Source organism: Macaca nemestrina, chromosome 6 (genome assembly GCF_043159975.1).
Source record: "Macaca nemestrina isolate mMacNem1 chromosome 6, mMacNem.hap1, whole genome shotgun sequence".
Lineage (NCBI taxonomy): Eukaryota > Metazoa > Chordata > Mammalia > Primates > Cercopithecidae > Macaca > Macaca nemestrina.
Genome location: NC_092130.1, coordinates 33050721 through 33069613, shown reverse-complemented (window position 1 = coordinate 33069613; position 18893 = coordinate 33050721). Strand labels below are relative to the sequence as shown.

General features: G+C 37.5%; 1 protein-coding gene across 3 annotated transcripts in view; it reads left to right on the top strand.

The window, feature by feature from the left end:
• LOC105466916 (serine/threonine kinase 32A) overlaps window positions 1-18893 on the top strand; it is a 150441-nt gene that overhangs the window by 71810 nt on the left and 59738 nt on the right. For all 3 annotated transcript variants that reach the window (XM_011716113.3, XM_011716112.2, XM_071098253.1), the window contains one exon: window positions 15675-15848. In XM_011716113.3, the coding sequence (XP_011714415.1) occupies window positions 15675-15848 (174 nt within the window). The remainder of the gene's footprint in view (window positions 1-15674; window positions 15849-18893) is intronic.

Sequence of the window (18893 nt, the reverse complement as noted above, 5' to 3'; positions counted from 1 at the left end):
CTGTGTCCTCTTTAAGAAATTTTTTTCTGGCTGGGGACAGTGACTCACGCTTGTAATCCCAGCACTGTGGGAAGCTGAGGCAGGCAGATCACTTGAGGCCAGGAGCTTGAGACAAGCCCGGCCAACATGGTGAAACACTGTCTCCATTAAAAATACAAATATTAGCTGGGTGTAATGGCACATGCCTGTAAATCCCAGCTCCTTGGGAGGCTGAGGCATGAGAATCCCATGAATCCGAGAGGCGGAGGTTGCAGTGTGCAGAGATCATGGCGCCACCGCACTCCAGGATGGGCGACAGATCCAGACGTTGTCTTAAAAAAAAATAAAAAATAAAAAATCTTTGTCTATGCCAAGGTGGAGCTATTCTATCCTGTTTCCTAGAAGCTTTGCTGTTTTCGCTTTAACATTTAGATCTACAGTCTAGGATCAAGTTTTATTGTGTCTTCACATAAATAAGTAATTAACCCTTAACCATTTGTTGATGAGCTTATACATTCCTTACTGCACCACAGAACCACATTTGTTATTAATGAAGTCACCATCTATGTGTGGGTTTCTTGACTCTGTTCCATTGATTTATTTGTATACGCTTGCATATTTATCACTCTGTTTTAATTACTGTAGTTTTATACCGAATTTTCAGTAATTCATCTTTGGATTATGTTGGCTACAGCTGACTCTTTAAAATTTCACATAAATTTCATGAGTAGCTTTTCAATTTGTATTTTAAAGCTGCTGGTACGTATATTTGGTACATGGAGTCTATAGATTAATTCAGCGATAATTAACATTTTTAAAAATACCAAACTTCCAATTCATACATTTATATATATGTGTACATGCATATACATATATATGCATATACATTTCCTTATTTATGTAGGTATCCCTTAATTTCTCTCTTTGGTTTTAGTTTTGTTGCGTAGAGGTCTAGCGTATTTGTCTTTAGACTGATGACTAGGTATTCGATAAGATTACAAGTGATATTATTTATCAAAATTGTATTTCTTGCTAGTTTGATGCTTATATACTAAAATACAATTGATTATTAGCATTGACTTTGTGTTCAGTGACCTGGCTAAATTCTCTTATTAATCATACTAGTTGTCCCATAGGTTTTCTTGGATTTTCAATATTTACATTCATGTAATGTAGTAATAGTGGCAGGTTTATTTCTTCCCTTTCAATCTTCTTACCTTTTCTTTCCATGCATATTGCACATGCATTGAGAACAATGTTGAATAAAAGTAGGATAATGGACATCTTTGTCTCTTTTTCCCGACTTCACAGGGAAGATTTTCAATATATCAAGATTTTATAAAATATTTGCTGTAGGCTATTTGTAGATATCCTTTATCACAATAAGAAAGTTTCTTTTCTGTCCTAAGTCACTAGAAGTTTTTTTTAAAACATGAATGAGTATAATATTTTATCAGATACTTTTGTTTTACTGAGATCATTTCTACTATGAGTGAAGTAAGTTGATTTGCAAATATTAAAGCAATCTTGATTTCCAAAAGTAAATGCTAGTTGGTCATGCTCTATTATCCTCTTATGTATATTACTGGCTATAATAAAATATTTATTTTATATTATTATTCATATATTATTATGTATGTTATTTATTATTTATAAATATGTATTCTATTTATATATATTCCTACATATATTTTAAGAGGTGCATAGACAAGTTTGAATTGTAACAAGAATGAGCCAATAGAGAGGAAGAAATTAGTAATATAGTAAAGAGTAGGAATGATTGCCAAGTCAGGTCCTATAGGTGGTGAGATGAATGTGACTCAGGACACAGGTGAGTGAGCTGACCTTAGGTGGAAGTGGGGAACCTTATTTCATGTACTAGGAGAGAAAGCAGAGTTTGGAAGTCTGTATGTGTGTGAGCTGCTGGGCTTGTTAGAGGGCAGATGAAGTAGTTCTCATGCCATTGCCTGTGTTTTCCCTGTGGTATATGAGGCCATCAACTGAGAATGAAGGTGGTCAGAGTACAGGAAATGTTGAGATGCTGTGAAGATCTGTGAAATTAATAGAGAATTAGAATAGGATTTTCTAAGTATCCATTTGAGACTTGTAGTTATAATTAAACATGAATCTATCCTGCAGATTTGTATTTTTCTCCTTAGATTGCACTTAATAGATTACTAGTTCATTTTTGTTGCTGTTTAAAAGCATATTGAATTTAAGCAGGATTGGAGTTTAATTGGGTGAGATATTCTCACTGTGACTAAGTTTGATGAACTGAAAAGTGTAGTTTTAGAAAGAAAACTCAAGAAGGAAATTCTTGGGGAAACTTAAAGAATTGTATATATGCAATGCCATTCTTTAAGACAGCTAATATTTTTAAGAATTTACTATTTTTGAGGTACTGTACTAATATACTACATGTATAATTTCATATATCTTCAAATACTAGTTCCTGTAAATAAGTATGCTGATGATGACATGTTCCATTTCTTTCAATAGCTGCAAAACCAGAAAGTGATGACAAAGCTGGATTCTAACTCCTGACCCCCAAATTCTCTAAGACCCTCAGTGTTAACATGTATTTTATTTTAATGTTATTATATATGCATCATTACTTTTACAAATCTAAAACCAAACATTTTAACATTAGCTACAACTGCAAAATCAACTTAAAAATTTCAAAGAGCCATTTAACATGATAAATTAAAATATTTTAGTAAAACAAAATCACCACTGATACTTTAATATTCTCAGGTCTAAGAAAAACCATTATATCATATTATTCCTACTTTCCTGGTAGTGTTTCTACTGCTGGACATCAGAAATAGAGATGAATAGTAGAGCCACTGAGATAAGAGCAGAGACAGGAGAAAAGCAAAACATTTCTGAAGAGGCAATTGGTCTAGTTTGGCTATAAGCACTAAACGGGTAAAGGAACATTGGGTGCATTAGAAGTAGAGAACCTGGGATGAAGGTGCGAAGGCTGAGTAAGAATATCTTCACTTGGTAGTAATTCTGGTACATCTCCCTCTGACCTGCAATTCTGAATGTGGGTAGCTTGGTCAATAAAGAAATAAATTGCCTTTCTGTCTGGAGAGGCAGAAGGGTGGACAATACATTGTGCCAGCTGAACTTCCTGTCTCTCTGCTCTGGAGAAGGGCCAGTCACAATGTATGACTCAGCACGCCGGGCACCTCTCCCACGCCAGCCAGGCCTGCCCAGCCACTTGCTGAATCACAAGTGGCCATTTCCAATCCCATCAATGACCCAAGCTCTCCAACTTAGACTAGTTTCTCTGCAATCGGTCTATGATTGTCACGGAGCACAAAAAGTATTAACTTCTAACATTTATTTTTTCTTTCCTGGACACTTGATGAACTTTGTAAGCAAGAGTCTGATTTAATTGTTCCTCATTATCATCTGAGTGTGCTGTCTTGGCTTGCCCTTTTATATGGAGAGCGAAATGTTGTTATTCCCCTTTGCCTGTCCTGGCTGTATGATGCTCTGAGGTGGCCATCTCAAGAGATTCTGTAGAAAATAATAATAGCAAAATTTCTCCGTGGAGAAGCTTCATAAATTAAATCTCCAAGCGCCAGTATACGTAAGCCAACAGATTATGAAATATGATTTAAAACTCTGTCCAGAGAAAGGTCAGGGCTTCAGAAAAATCATCATAATAATCAGGAAAAACTAACATGCAACCTGTTATATGATTTTTAAAAATTGCCCCCCATCTTTTTTACTGTGCAAACTGTGGATATTTGTTTATGTTAATTGAGGCTATAGTTTATGTCTTGAATCACACGCATGTGAGTATTACTTTCTGTGAGGTTTTCATGACCCCTGCAATCAAACTTGGGTCCTTCTGTTAGTTTCTATCACAGTATCCTTCACTTTTCTTTCACAATTCTTGCCATATTTTATAACTACATATTTGTTTGTTAAATATTTGCTTATCTTTTATAGATGATTGGCTTCAGGAAGAAGGAAACCACGTCCTTTGTTTACTCCTTTATTCTCAGCACCTTGCACAACATGAATATACAATAAATATTTGGAAAATGACCATCGGAGGAACAAGTGCTCATTATACACCACGCTATATGCCAGGGGTTGCTGATGGATAGAAATCAACAAGGCACAAAATTCTTTGTTCAATTAGTGAGCAATTCAGGCAAAAAGAAAATATTAATGGTGATTATACAATGTAATCCTATGCAGCCATCTACAACTAGATTTCTGAAGTGTTTTGTTTCATTTTTAAGAGACAGAGTCTTGCTCTGTCACCCAGACTAGAGTGCAGTGGTAAAATCATAGCTCACTTCAGTCTTGATCTCCTGAGCTCAAGGAATCCTCTCACCTCAGCCTCCTAAGTAGCTGGGACTACAGGTGCATGCCACTATACTGGCTAATTTAAAAACAAAAACAAACAAAAACAAACACATCTTTTTAAGACTGTGTCTCACTATGTTGCCCAGGCTGGCCTTGAACTCCTGGCCTCAAGCGATCCTCCTGCCTTCCAAAGTGCTACCTTCCAGAGTACTGGGATTACAAGCGTGAGTCACCTGCACTAGGCCTGAAGCATTCTGTAATAGAGAAATACCTGGGTGCCATGGAAGGTCACAGGGGGAAAAACACAGAGGAGTAACATCTAATTTACATTTGTCAAGGAGAGACCAGGAAAGACTAACTACAGGGGAGATAAACTCCGACCAAGAGTCTTTACGTCTTCTGAGACTTATGTACAAGTTTCTTATTGCTAAAAAGGAAGTTTTAATGAACATTTATTTATTTGTTCTTTTGAGATGGAGTTTCACTCTTGTTGCCCAGGCTGGTGTGCAGTGGCACAATCTTGGGTCACTGCAACCTGTGCCTCCCAGGTTCAGGTGATTATCCTGCCTCAGCTTCCCAAGTAGCTGGGATACAGGAGCCTGCCACCACGCCCAGCTAATTTTTTTGCATTTTTAGTAGAGATGGGATTTTGCCATGTTGGCCATGCTTGTCTCAAACTCCTGATCTCAGGTGATCCGTCCACCTCTGCCTCCCGAAGTGCCAGGATTACAGGTGTGAGTCACCGATTCTGGCCTGAACACTTATTGTAAAAATTATATGGTAGTTCTCTCAAAATCATTCTGTTTACTGCCCAAAAAATCTACATAAATTCTAAGTTGTCCACGTTTATGAATTTTAGATATATGGCTGTTTATTCTGGATAACCACAGAAAATACACAAGAGTGGGTGCAGTCACATATATGTGTTAAAGAAGGCATTCAAGGTGCTTTTTTTCTTTGGAAAAGCTTTGTAAGGCTGCTTATGAGACAGGAAGTAAGTATTTTATAAGTTCCAAAGCTTCTTGGTCTATTGATGAGTTTTTCTACTGTTAAAAAGCTCTGAAAATTTGACAACATACTCTAGAGAGAGAAAGTGGTGAAATAGGCACTGTCACATACTGCTGGTGGCAATTCAAAATGATATGCACCCTATGGAGATAAATTTGGCAATATCAAGCAAAAATTACATATACCTTTGCCCTTTGTTTTGACAAATCTTTGTTTTAGCAAACCCTCTTCGATACATCTATAACGAAGTTAGACTGCCCAGAATATAAGAAGGCAACCACACTGGGCCAGTACTACTACTGGGCTATGTGTGGTGGCTCACACCTGTAACCACAACATTTTGGGAGGCTAAGGTGGGAGGGCTGCTGAGGCCAGCCTGGGCAACATAGTGAGACCTCGTCTCTACAAAAAAATTTTAAAAATTAGCCAGGCATGGTGGTACGTGTCTGTAGTCCCAGCTACTCGGGAGGCTGAGATGGAAGGACAGGTTGAGCCTTGGAAGTGGAGGCTGCAGGGAACTATGAACATGCCTCTGCGCTCCAGCCTGTGCAACACAGAGAGACTCTGTCTTAAAAAACAAAACAAAACAACAACAACAAACAAAGATATACGCATAGAGTTTTTCACTGTTGCACTATTTATATTAGCCAAAAATCTGGAAACAACCTGAATATTCATTAAGCAGGGACAGGTTGAGTAATCATGTGACATACATAAATTGCAGCACTGCACACCTGAGAAAAGAAGTGAGAAATATCTCTATCTCCTAGTGTGGTTTGCTCTGCAGAGTATATTGTTAAGTGAAAAAAGCACTATGGCTTTTATTAGGATATATTAGGAATATATCCTAATAACAAATTTATCTATAGATTCTATACAATCCACATCAAAATCTCAGCTGGCTTCTTTGCAGAAATTCACAAGTTGATCTTAAAATGTGTATAGAAGTCCAAGGGACTCAAAATTCAATAAATTCAAAGACTAGCCAAAACAATCTTGAAAAAGAAGGGCAAAGTTGGAGGGCTCATACTTCCCAGTTTCAAAAGTTGTTACAAAGCTACAATAATCAAAACAGGGTAGTCCTGGCATAAGGATAAACATGGAACAGAATTGAGCATCTAAAAATAAAGTCTCACATTTCCAGTAAATTGACGTTTAACTAGGGTGCCAAGAAAATTCAATGGGGGAAGAATTTGTCTTTTCAACAACTGGTGCTGGGACAACTGTATATCTAAATGTAAAAGAATGAAATTGGAACCCTACCTCACACCATATACAAAATTAACTCAAAATGCAAAATAGAGGTAAATATAAGAACTTAATGTATAAAACTCTTCAAAGAAAATATAGAAGTAGATGATCAAGACCTTGTAATCATTAATTGTTCCTTAGATATGACCCCAAAAGAACAAGTACTTTAAAAAGTAGATAAATTGGACACAATAAAAACTTAAAACTTTTATGCTTTTTATGCTTCAAAGTCACTATCAAAAGAGTGAAAAGTCACCCCAGAGAATGGGGAGAAAATATTTACAAATCATATATCTATTAAAGGATGTGCATTTAGAATATACAAAGGGGCCAGGCACTGTGGCTCATGCCTGTAATCTCAGCAAATTGAGAGGCCAAGGTGGGTGGATAACCTGAGGTCAGGAGCTCAGGACCAGCCTGATCAATATGGTGAAACCCTGTCTCTACTAAAAATACAAAAATTAGCTGGGTGTGGTGTCAAGTGCCTGTATCCCCAGCTACTTGAGAGGCTGAGGCAGGAGAATCACTGGAACCTGGGAGGTGGAGGTTGCAGTGCATGGAGATTGTGCCATTGCACTTCAGCTTGGGCAACAAGAGCGAAACTCCATATCAAAAAAAAAAAAAAAAAAAAAAAAGAGTATACAAGGATTTCTTCCAAGTCAATAATAAAAAGGGAAAATGCAATTTAAAAATGGATAAAGAATCTGAGTAGTTTTACATTAAAAGATAAATAAATGGTCAGTGAGCACTTGAAAAGATGCTCAGCATTACAAAACATTAGAGAAATGCAAATCAAAATCACAATGAGATGCCATTTCACACCTATTTTTTTTGTTTTGTTTTGTTTTTTTTGTGAGACAGAATCTTGCTCTATCTCCCAGGCTAAAGTGCAGTGGTGTGTGATCATGAAAATGGCTCACTGCAGCCTCAACATCCTGGGCTCAGGTGATCCTCCTGCCTTAGCCTCTTGAGTAGCTGGGACTGCAGGCATGTGCCACCGCACCAGACAAAATTTTTTTTTTTTTTTTTTGTAGAGACAGTGTCTCACTATGTTCCCCAGGCTGGTCTGAAACTCCTGGATTGAAGCAATCTTTCTGCCTCAGACCCCACAAAGTGCTGTGAGTACAGGTGTGAGCCACCACACTGGGCCAGTACTACTCTTTAAAAAATGGGAAATAACAAGTATTGGAGAGGATATAGAGAAATTGGAGCCTTTGTACACTGATAGTGGGAATGTAATATGGTGCAGCCACTGAAGAAAACAGTCGGACTGTTCTTCAAAAAGTTAAACATAGAGTTTCCATTTGATCCAGCAATTCCATTACTCAATATTTACTCAAAATAATTGAAAGCAGGGACTCAAATAGATACTTGCACACCAGTGTTCACGGCAGCATTATTCATAATAGTCAAAAGGTAGAAATAACCCGAATGTCCATCAACAGATGAATGGATAAACACCACATAGTATATGTCTATGGTGGAATATTACTCAGCCTTATAAAGAAGTAAAATTCTGATATATACTACAACATGGATGAACCTTGAAATCTTATAACAAATGAAATAATCCAGACATGAAAAGACCAATATTTTATGATTCCACTTAGATGAGATGCTTAGAACAGACAAATTCATAGAAACGGAAAATAAAATAGAGGTTACCAGCAGTTGGAGAGGCGGAATAGGGAGTTATTATTAAATGGGTACAGAGTTTCTGTTAGCAATGATGAAAATGTTCTAAAAATGGACAGTGGTGATGGTTGTAGAACATTCTAATGTACATAGTGCCACTGAATTGTACTTAAAGTATAATATATTTTTAACAACAATAGGAATAATGACATCAAACCCAGGAGTTCATTATAATATATTTTTAAGTATATTGATTGTTTTTGGAGGACTCTAGGAAACAAACAAAATCATTTTGAAAAGTGGTAAATAAAGGAAAGACAAGTTCAAGACCAGTCTGAGCAACATAGTAAGACTCCGTCTCTACAAAAAATTAAAATATCAGCTGAGCATTGTGGTGTACATCTTTAGTCCTAGCTACTCGAAGGCTGAGGCGGGAGGACTGCCTGAGCCCTGAAGTTCGAGGCTGCAGTGAACTATGATGGCACCAGTGTGGTCCAGCCAGGGTTAAAGAGCAAGACCCTGTCTCTGAGGCAGCGGAGGGGGAAGGAAGACTTAAGCACACCTTTCCTATATGAATTGAACCTCGGAGTAACTAAATAATTGATTAAAGCAAGTTTCTCTGTATAAAAATACTCCAGCTAAAACATTAAGGATAAATGATAGAATTAAAATATCACAACCCCTAAGGAATTTTTGGATCAAGATGACAATAATTAATGGCTGATAACACTACACACAAAATATAGACTTATTAATTGTATAACTCCTAATCAAGGGCATACCACTATCTGTGAAATAGTTTTGCCAAAAAAAAAAATATATATAGATTTTTTTTTAACCTAAACTTGAACAAGCCTCTAGATCTAACCACCAATTTTTACAAACTACAAAGAATTGTGGAATGTGTAGATAGACATGACATTGAATGCAATCATCAAAGTCCAGGCTAGATTGCAATGGTGTGATCTCTCACTGCAACCTCAGCCTCCCAGGTTCAAGTGATTCTCCTACCTCAGTCTCCTGAGTAGCTGAGATTATAGGCACGTGCCACCATGCCCCACTAATTTTTGTATTTTTAGTAGAGACGGGGTTTCACCATACTGGTAAGGCTGGTCTTGAACTCCTGACCTCATGATCCACCCACTTCAGCCTCCCAAAGTGCTAGGATTACAGATGTGAGCCACCGCACCTGGCCCACATTTGGGTTTTTTTCAACGAAAAATTACTAGAAATAAAAGAATAACAGTTGGTCAGGGAAGCTGTAGAATAAAAAAGACTGCCACATATGTCAATGGCAGTGGGCGGGCCTTGTTTGAATCCAACTATAGGATGCAAACATTTGATAAAAATTTCTTTATTTAAAAAGAAAAGTTTATAAAACGGTCAGGAAAAATAAAAAAGATTGAGGATCTCAGGACAACTACTAGCCCAGATAATTTATAAAGATTAGATAACTGACTCATTTTTGTTTGTTTCTTTCCTGATAAGGCAATATGTATTAGATATATCAGAGTAGAAGGAAATATTTTTCTTACATCTATTTGGCTTTTTAAATATAAACATATAAAAACCAAAATGATTTATAATCCCACCATTTATATAACTATCTTATTTTCAAAAAAAGTTATGCATATACTAGTGTATGTGCATTTTTATTCCTTTTGTGGTTGTGTGTTTATATCCTTTTTAAATATATCCTTTTTATGTACCTAAGTAGCTATATACTATACTGCATACTATACTGTAAACATTGTTCTTTTCCTTCGTCTTTACAATATATTTTGGAAATAGTTCCATATCAGAATATAGAGCTGCGTTTTTGTAGCCATTGAAATGCAAAGAAAAAAAAAGAATATGGATCTGTCTCAGTTTTTTAAAAATGTTGTATAATCTATAGCATGAATTTGCTATAATTTATTCACATGTTCCCTTAACGATGGGCATGTAAATTATGTTAATTTTATATGGTATAATGAGTATCCTTATATGTACATCTTGGCACAGTTTTTCTAGTGTATCCATAAAGTTCCTTGCAATGAAATTATAGGACAACACAGGGTGTGGTGGCTCACGTCTGTAATTTCAGCACTTTGAGAGGCTACGGCAGGAGGATTCCTTAAGGCCAGGAGTTTGAGACCAGCCTGGACAACATAGTGAGCCCTCACCTCTAATAAAAATTATAAAAAAAATTAAAAAAAAGTTTGGTATGGTAGTGTGTACCTGTAGTCCCAGCTACCCAGGAGGCTGAGGTGGGAGGGTCATTTGAACTTGGGATGTCAAGGCTACAGTGAGCTATGACTGCCTGGATGAGATGACACAGTGAGACCCTGTCTCAAAAAAAAAAAAAAAAAAAGAAATTACAGGCCAAATCTATGTGCTTTTTAAAGGATATTTTTGAATTGTCCTCAAAAAGAGGCTTCACCAAATTACCATCCAGGGTATACAAGATACCCATTTCTCCATGTCCTTACCAACAGTGGCTCTCATCAAGCTTTGGTGGAAATGCTCACATAATGATCCATTAATGACTAAAAGTCATGACATACTTGCTTAGGTTGTAAATTGCCTCCCTCTAAACTTATACAGAGAGAATTTAGGGTGTTGTCTCAGCTTGGTTCCAGTGTTATCCAAGCCATTAACCTTTCTTTTGCCTTAGATTGTCACATTGCGGTATTCAGTTAAAAAACAAAAACACAACTGGGTATTTTTTTTCTTTTTTCTTTTTTGAGATGGAGTCTCGCTCTATCGTCCAGGCTGGATGCAACGGCGCGATCTTGGCTCACGGCAAACTCCACCTCCCGGGTGATTCTCCTGCCTCAGCCTCTTTAGTAGCTGGGACTACAGGCGCCCGCCACCACCCTGGCTAATTTTTTGTATTTTTAGTAGAGATGGCTCACAGTGTTAGCCAGGATGGTCTCGATCTCCTGACCTCGTGATCTGCCCACCTTGGCCTCCCAAAGTACTGGGATTACAGGCGTGAGCCACCGCGCCCGGCCACAACTGAGTACTGCTTTTATAGACTGTTGAAATCTGCCTTTGGAAACCGTGGGTTTGCTGTATTGTTATGGTGAATGAATTAGGTGCATAATACTCGTTGTTAAAAAATGAACTTCACACTAGGTACACCTTGAAAAATTATTCCAGAGCTATAAGAAGAAAAATATGATGGGTCATTGCTCTAAAGAAAGGTTTTAAAATGTAAATTTGTACTTAATGAATAGGACAGTGTACCCTAACCTCCTCCTTGCTATTCCTGAGGGATCTCTTCTAACAAGGGCTAATGCTTTGCGTAAGCCGTGAAAAGCCTGCTGTGAGCACTCCCTGTTCAGAGTCAGAAAAACACAATGAAGTGTTCTATCATTTTAGGTTCTAGGACAATGTTCTCTTGCTTTTCCTTGCTCAGAATGGACCCTTGCTGGGGTAGCATCAGAATGAGGATTTGGTGCAACAGTTCCGCAATAGGAAGTAGGTTCCCCTACTATCATGGTTTTCAAGCTTTTTTGACTGCAGCCCATAACAAGAAATAATGTTTTTCATCATAACCCAGTAGGTCTACTCACAGAGATACATTATATTCATAAAAAATCTCATAATGTTTAACTTTATGTTAATAGCATTTATCCTATGTTATTCGATCTATTTTACTTCTTTTTAAAAAATGCTCATCACATTCAACCAAACTGATTTCACAACTCCTTCAAGGAATTTGACTCACAATTTGAAAAACACTGCATTGTAGAATATTTTAGATCTCTTCCCAACCCTCAGAGTCAGATTTATTTCAAGATGGCCCCTGTAAGGCAGCTTCAAGCATGTGAGTGACTTTCTTTTTTCTTTTTACTTCTTTACCATTTACCTTGACTCCCAACTAAGTGACTCTTTTGGCTTATTTGGTAACCATGCTAATTTCTAAACATAGAATCTAGAGCATTTACATCAGAGCCCACCCAAAGCTTGTGTTTTAACCTCGCTTTTTTCCTTTCTCTTTTGATTCATTGATTATGTATTCTATTGCTATTTGTTCAATCTGTATTCCACGCAGTGTACAAGTATTGAGGCACCAATGGTGAGTAAAAGCAAGCATGCATCCTGAGATATATTGGGAATGAAAGAAGTTAATCCAAAAGCATACAGGAAAATATTTTCAAACTTTGATAAATTCTGTGTAAGCATATGGCATTGCGTGTAACAGGGGAACCACATTTAATATGGAGTGTTGGAAAAGGTTTCTGTGAGAAGTGACACTTGAGCTGAGACTTGAAAGGTGAAAAGAATATAAGCAGGTACTGGACAGCATCATGAGTGCAGGCACAGGTCACACCATATCACAAGTTTCTAAGGCTGAAGGGGGCCTGAATTGCTAGTTGGAGAATGGAAGGAAAAGATCTTCAAGATAAAGCTGGAAAAATAAACAGGGCCAGACCTCATAGGTTTCTGTAGACCATGGAAAGAGGTGAAGGTTATCTTGAGCCTGGATGACATGATAAAACTCACATTGTAAAAATATAACTGCAAAGTAGAGAATGGATTGAAGAGGTCCAAGATTACGCAGACAGAGCTATGAATAGCCTATTGCAATGGTCTGGGTCAAGCATAATGGAGTAGGGTTGGAATAGGGTGGTGATCTTTTATTAGTTTTCTTCCTTACTGAGCACACTTTGCAATGAATTTCAAATGCACTGGGACCAGACTTGTTAATTTTGGAGCTGTCAACTAAGAAATAAATAAGCCATGATATCCCACCAAAGAAAGTTGTAGAAATGCTATAGTGAGGCTGTGATGAATGGTTGAGGTACAAGGAAGCTCTTACTCATTTTCAAAAATCAGATGATACGACATTGAATATTCTAGATATTGCCCAATTGTTTTATGTTCACATATTTTACTGGGCATAGTTCTGGATAATAAAATATTTATCTTCTCTCCCTCTGAGAATTAAGAATCTGAGATGGAGAGTTTTAGCTCTGATGTGCCAAAGGAGAAAGATGATTTTTAAGAGCCAAACGTGCCTCTATGATTAAATAAACTTATATTTCTACTGGCCAAGGGAAACATGTTGCCTCTTGCCTGGGCCTCTTCTGTCTTTGATTGATAATCCCCTGCACATTCGAACACTGTTATTAACTTGCCACAACTGGCACCTTTATCACTTTGTTCTTTGAATAAAAACAGCTTAATGAATAAAGACAGCTTAACCCAAGTCCCAGTAAAAATATTCATTCAGGCTGATTTTAAGAAATATATTCTGCTCCCTTGGAGTTAAATGGAATAGTAGGAGAAGAGTCCACTGGTCTGTTACCAGGTTTCTGAACTACACCTGGCAGCCTAACGTAGTCAACAGCAGGGAGTGAATCACGTCTGCTCTGTATGCTAACCAGGTCTGAGTAGGTGGTTTGCACTGGCATCTAATTATGTTTATGATTAGTACTCTCTTCTCCTGACTTTTGGTACCAAACCCTCATACACCTCATTATCCCTATCCCATCTGCCACTCATCCCAAAAGGCCTTGCTTACATCCCACAATCAATCATTCTTTCTATTACCTTAGCGGAGAACAGCCTGAGGTACAGCAGGTCTCAGCCATGAACAGTTTCACCAGTTCAATATTGTTTACTGAATGGCCTGTAAAACACGGTGAATATAATGTGTGTTGCTGCAGTTGGAAGGCTTATGTACCACATTGCCTAGAACCAAGGAACTTTCCTCGTGCCCAATACACCAGTGGCAGAGATGACCAGCCAGTCATTGCATTGAGATGAAGAATAGTATCTCCCAAAAGGCAATACCAAACATACATTTCTCAGGCTTTTACAAAGCATTTTTTGAGTTTCTGTTAGACAGAGCTTAATTTTTCCAAGACATATTCTGTGTAAATCAGTCTTTGGTGATAAACAGAATTTATTGAACTATCAGGTGCTATTAATGCTCATTAGAATGTTACCACCTCAGATTAATGCTTCATTGAATTTCTTTTTTTCTGGTGTAAGTATCCCTTTTCTCCTTTAGCACAATGATAATTATAAAGAAGAAAATGTACTAAGTGCATTTCTCCCATCATTGATATTTTACATCTATTTCCTCAGCAAATAATTTGTCACAAGGAAGTAATGTGCATCCCTGGGCACTGCTTGCAGGCAGTTAATTCTTTGATTCACATGAAACTTTAAAATGTGATCTCCGTGACGTTATGTCTAAAGAAACGTGTCAAAGCAGTGTTCACACAGAAAACTTGACTGTGTCTAGAAATCATGGCTGTGCTTTGAGGGAAACAAAATACATCACAGAGGTAGGAATGCATTTTTACAAGCTACTGTTTGTACACACCAGAGGCCAGTTCTACTCTGTCTCATTTCCTCTTTACACAGCTGAGGACAATTCTACTCTCTGTGTCTCATTTCCTCTTCTAATTCCTCATCCCTGCACTCCCCAATGTCTGATCCTGCCTACTTCAGTGACTGGGGGTCACTGCAGATGCATGCACAGGGTTCTGTTATGGGATCTGGCCTCTGCCACCTTCTCCAGACGCAAGCTTCCCCCTCATACCTGTTACTCCAGCAAATCCAAGCTATTCTTCTTTCCCCACTTGCACTAGGTCCTTTCCCAAGTCTGTGCTTGCATGCATCCTATTTTTCTCTGGTATTTTTCAAATTTTACTTTGGCACCTGGAGAACGTTTGGCACTACCATTTGTCAGGTGTTTAACTTTGTGCATTTCCTCATGTGAATGGGAGCGTGGGACCAACATCATGAGGAAAGACTGGGGTTGCACTTGCAGAGTGTGTCAGAGCCCACAAAGTCACTCAGTATAAACATCAGGAGATGTTAGCGTTATTTTTTAGTTATTACTGTGATCATCATTCCTCAAAATTGAGCTCTGGTTTTACCTCTACTGAGAAGCTTTCCATTACTTCCCCATCCCAAAGACAGAGTGAATTACTTCCTTGTACTGTATGCTTACTTCTTCATTGCCCTTCTTATATGTTTTCCTTGTCATTAATGTGGGACATGATTTGTTATAATGTTGCTGGGCAATGATGTTGTTAGTATAGAAAAATGGGCATGAGAATGGTTCAAGTTCCCATAACCCATGTTTTATGGGCCTTCTGCAATATACAGTTAGGATACAACCATTAGCAATAAATGGATAACTTGGGTTCGTTTCATTTTCTGTGTTTTATCACCATATGAACAAATAGTTATTGAGTGCTTACTATAAGTCAAGCATGACAATAAGTATTATAATTACCCCGTTTGTTCATCAGGGTGATCAAATGTGCTTATTATTATCATGTGACACATGAGGAAACTAAAAGCCTAAGGTGATAGAGCTAGGGATAGACCACCTACTCCCAAAGTCTGAGCTCTTAGCTCAGGAACACTCTGCTCTGTTCTGTCGGGTCTCATTTGCCTCTGAGACTCTTTAATGTGTAAATATATTTGATAAGTTTTCTCTGCTAATGCAATTCCAGGTATTCCTTCCAAGATGAGGAAGACATGTTCATGGTGGTGGACCTCCTGCTGGGTGGAGACCTGCGTTATCACCTGCAGCAGAACGTCCGCTTCAAGGAAGAAACAGTGAAGCTCTTCATTTGCGAGCTGGTCATGGCCCTGGACTACCTGCAGAGCCAGCGCATCATTCACAGGTCAGTCAAGTCCAAGGTGACCGCCATGAACGTAATGCAAGGAGAGAATCCACAACTGGCTAATTCAGTAAATTCTTGTGGAACATGACATTTAATCCTCATTAATTCTTGCAACAGTACCCTGAGGTAGGTTGATTGTCCTCATTTTGTAGATTTTTTAAAAGACTGAACACCTAGAGCTTAATTTGCCCAAGGTCACAGTAAACAGCAAGATCACAATCAATGAATTTTGGTACTATTTTATAACTAAGCTTAGACAAAGAGGAGAAAAGGTGGCATATAGAAACCTAATAAATATTAAATAAATAATTAAATGGAGGTTGCACATGTAGGGAAAGAAATAGAATGAAAAGAAAGAAACTTCTTAGGAAAAAAATTTGAGTCTTTCTAATATTCGTTGTCCTGCAGTCTATATTAAATTAATCCCTAATGTATGTACTGCAAATGGAGGTAGAGGAAGCAATAGCTTCTGCATTTAGAGTATTTGTAGTAAATAAAGACATACAAATAACATAAGAATCCATAAAACTATAGAGATAATATACAGAAAAGGATAATACTTTATAGTAAAGAAATTTGTAGTTTTAATGATGATTTTATATATAGTATCTAATTTGATCTCTGAAATAACCTGAGATAAATGATCAGAGCAGATATAATTAGACTAGAATTACATATGAAAAAATCATGGCTTGTCTACATTAAATTATCACCCAGATTTACTTATAAGAATTGTAAGCATATCAAACATCAAAACATCTACTAATCAACTTTAAAACAACTACTGCTTACTGGTTGATGACTTACTATGTGCCAGGCACTCCTAGGTACTTTATGTACGTTAGTTTATTAAATCCTGAAAACTCAGCAAAGATTCCACATTTCATTATAATATTCCCATTACACAGATAAACAAACTGTGTCAAAGATTTGCCAAGGACAAACAGCTAACAAATAGTGTAGCCAGGATTTAAACCTAGATCTCTCTGACCTCAAAGTCAGAATTCTATGATACCAATTCACATTACTTACACATGTGAAATATATGCATTGATTATACATCATTAAATGAAAAATCAGTACATATGACTCTGCTGCTGTCATCTCTAATCCTTGAAGAATTTGCTGAGATTTTAAGTACAATTATGTCTCAATTAGTAAAATGTTGGCTAGATAAAATATTTGACCACCATCAGTTGCCATTGACCTCTAATTTATTTTTTTAAACCTTTATTTATATTCTTTTTTTTTATATATAGAGATGAGGTTTCACCATGTTGTGCAGTCTGGTCTCCAACTTTTGACCTCAAGTGGTCCTCCTGTTTCAGCCTCCCAAAATGCTGGGATTACAGGAGTGAGCCACTGTACTCAGCCTATAATTTATCTTGATGAGTACAGAGCCTATAGGTGAAGATGAAGCATCAGAATTTATAGATTCTCTGTGCCAGGTACCACAGGCCAGTTCTTTTATTTATTTTTATTTTTATTTTGTTCGGCCTTGGCCCTCTACATTTAGTTTTTATTTAATGTTCCTTCTTTGGAAGGGCCTGTTTGTATTGGAAGTGTGCTCTTCAGGCACCAGATAAATGAAAGCAGACCGGTTAATCACATAGGATCTCAGAAGTGAATTTGCACACCTGGTGTTTTTTCAATAACTAGAAATCCTGTTCTCAAGAACTCATCTTCCTATACTGGTTTACTGCTCCCTCGTAACTCTTTCTGAGGAGAAACTCTTCATACTTGTTAGTCTATGGAGTCCCTCTCAAAACTTTCATGCTCATTCATTCTCCCAAAAATTGCCAACCACAGCCTATCTTGGTTGTGACATCACAGATATCAGAAAGAAGGCAGTGACCTTGAGAAACCAGCATGGCCTGAGAGCCTTTTCACTCTCTCTCCTTTTCCTGTTTGAAATTGGGTTCTGTCCCTTCTGTCTTTAGGCTTCATGTTCTTGGTCATCAAAAGACCAGTTCTCTGAGCATTTTCGCCATGTGTTTAGAACTGTGTTCCAAGAGGAATTCAGGAGGGAAAAGCTACAAAAAATCTTGATACAATTTTTCCCCAAGGAGCTTACTAACACCAAATACTGTTTTTCTGTTCTTTCCCTCTCTTTTTCTCTCATCATCATCATCATTTTGCCACTTAAATCATAAACCAAGGATTAACTTTCTGGATTTTTGCCCTTCAATCACGCCCAGTTATTACTTAGTTCTCGTCCTCAGAAGGGCCTTCTTGTACTGAAATGTCTCCTCACCATGGTAAATGTATGGAAGGCAAACAGGATGACATTTTGAGTGCAGTGTTAAGTTGAGATGACATTCTTCTGGCATCAAAAACTATTCAGGTGCATTTCTGTAGCCTCTATGCACCTCTCCCCCCACCTCCCAGATGTTATATTTTACAGGCTCTCATACCCTTTTGTACCTCTTCTGAGGAGTTGTGACATTTTGGTGTGTAATTAATTCATTTGTCTTCTTTACAAAATTGTGAACTCTGCATGTTTTGCTTTTCATTGTATGTGAAAAAAAAATATGAGCCACATGAATGCCTGATTGACCAGAAGTTCAGGCTTACAAACAGGAAAGATTAAAATATAAGATATTAAATCCAAAGGTCTCAGACCTACTTGTACCTTGGTCTTTACATTAATCATGTAATTTATCATCCAAACCAAGATACTCTGAGAGATAAAGGGGATGCTATTAATATTAATAATGGCACTGGGAAGAGTCAAAAGCCATCAATAATCTAGGCAATTCAGGACCTATGTCAACATCATTAAGGCTTTTCAAGGCAGTGTTTTTTGGTTTTTTATTTTTTTTTGTAGAGAAAGGGTCTCCCTATATTACCTAGGCTGGCCTTGAACTCCTGGGCTCAAGCAATCCTCCCGCCTCAGCCTCCCAAAACTCTGGGATTACAGATGTGAGCCACCATGCCCAGCTTCAAATAGATGTTTTAATTCTGACAGTGTTCTGATTAACCAGGATTTTCTGCTCTCAGAATACCAGATATCAATTTGAAATGGTGTCAAATAGCTTTTTAAAA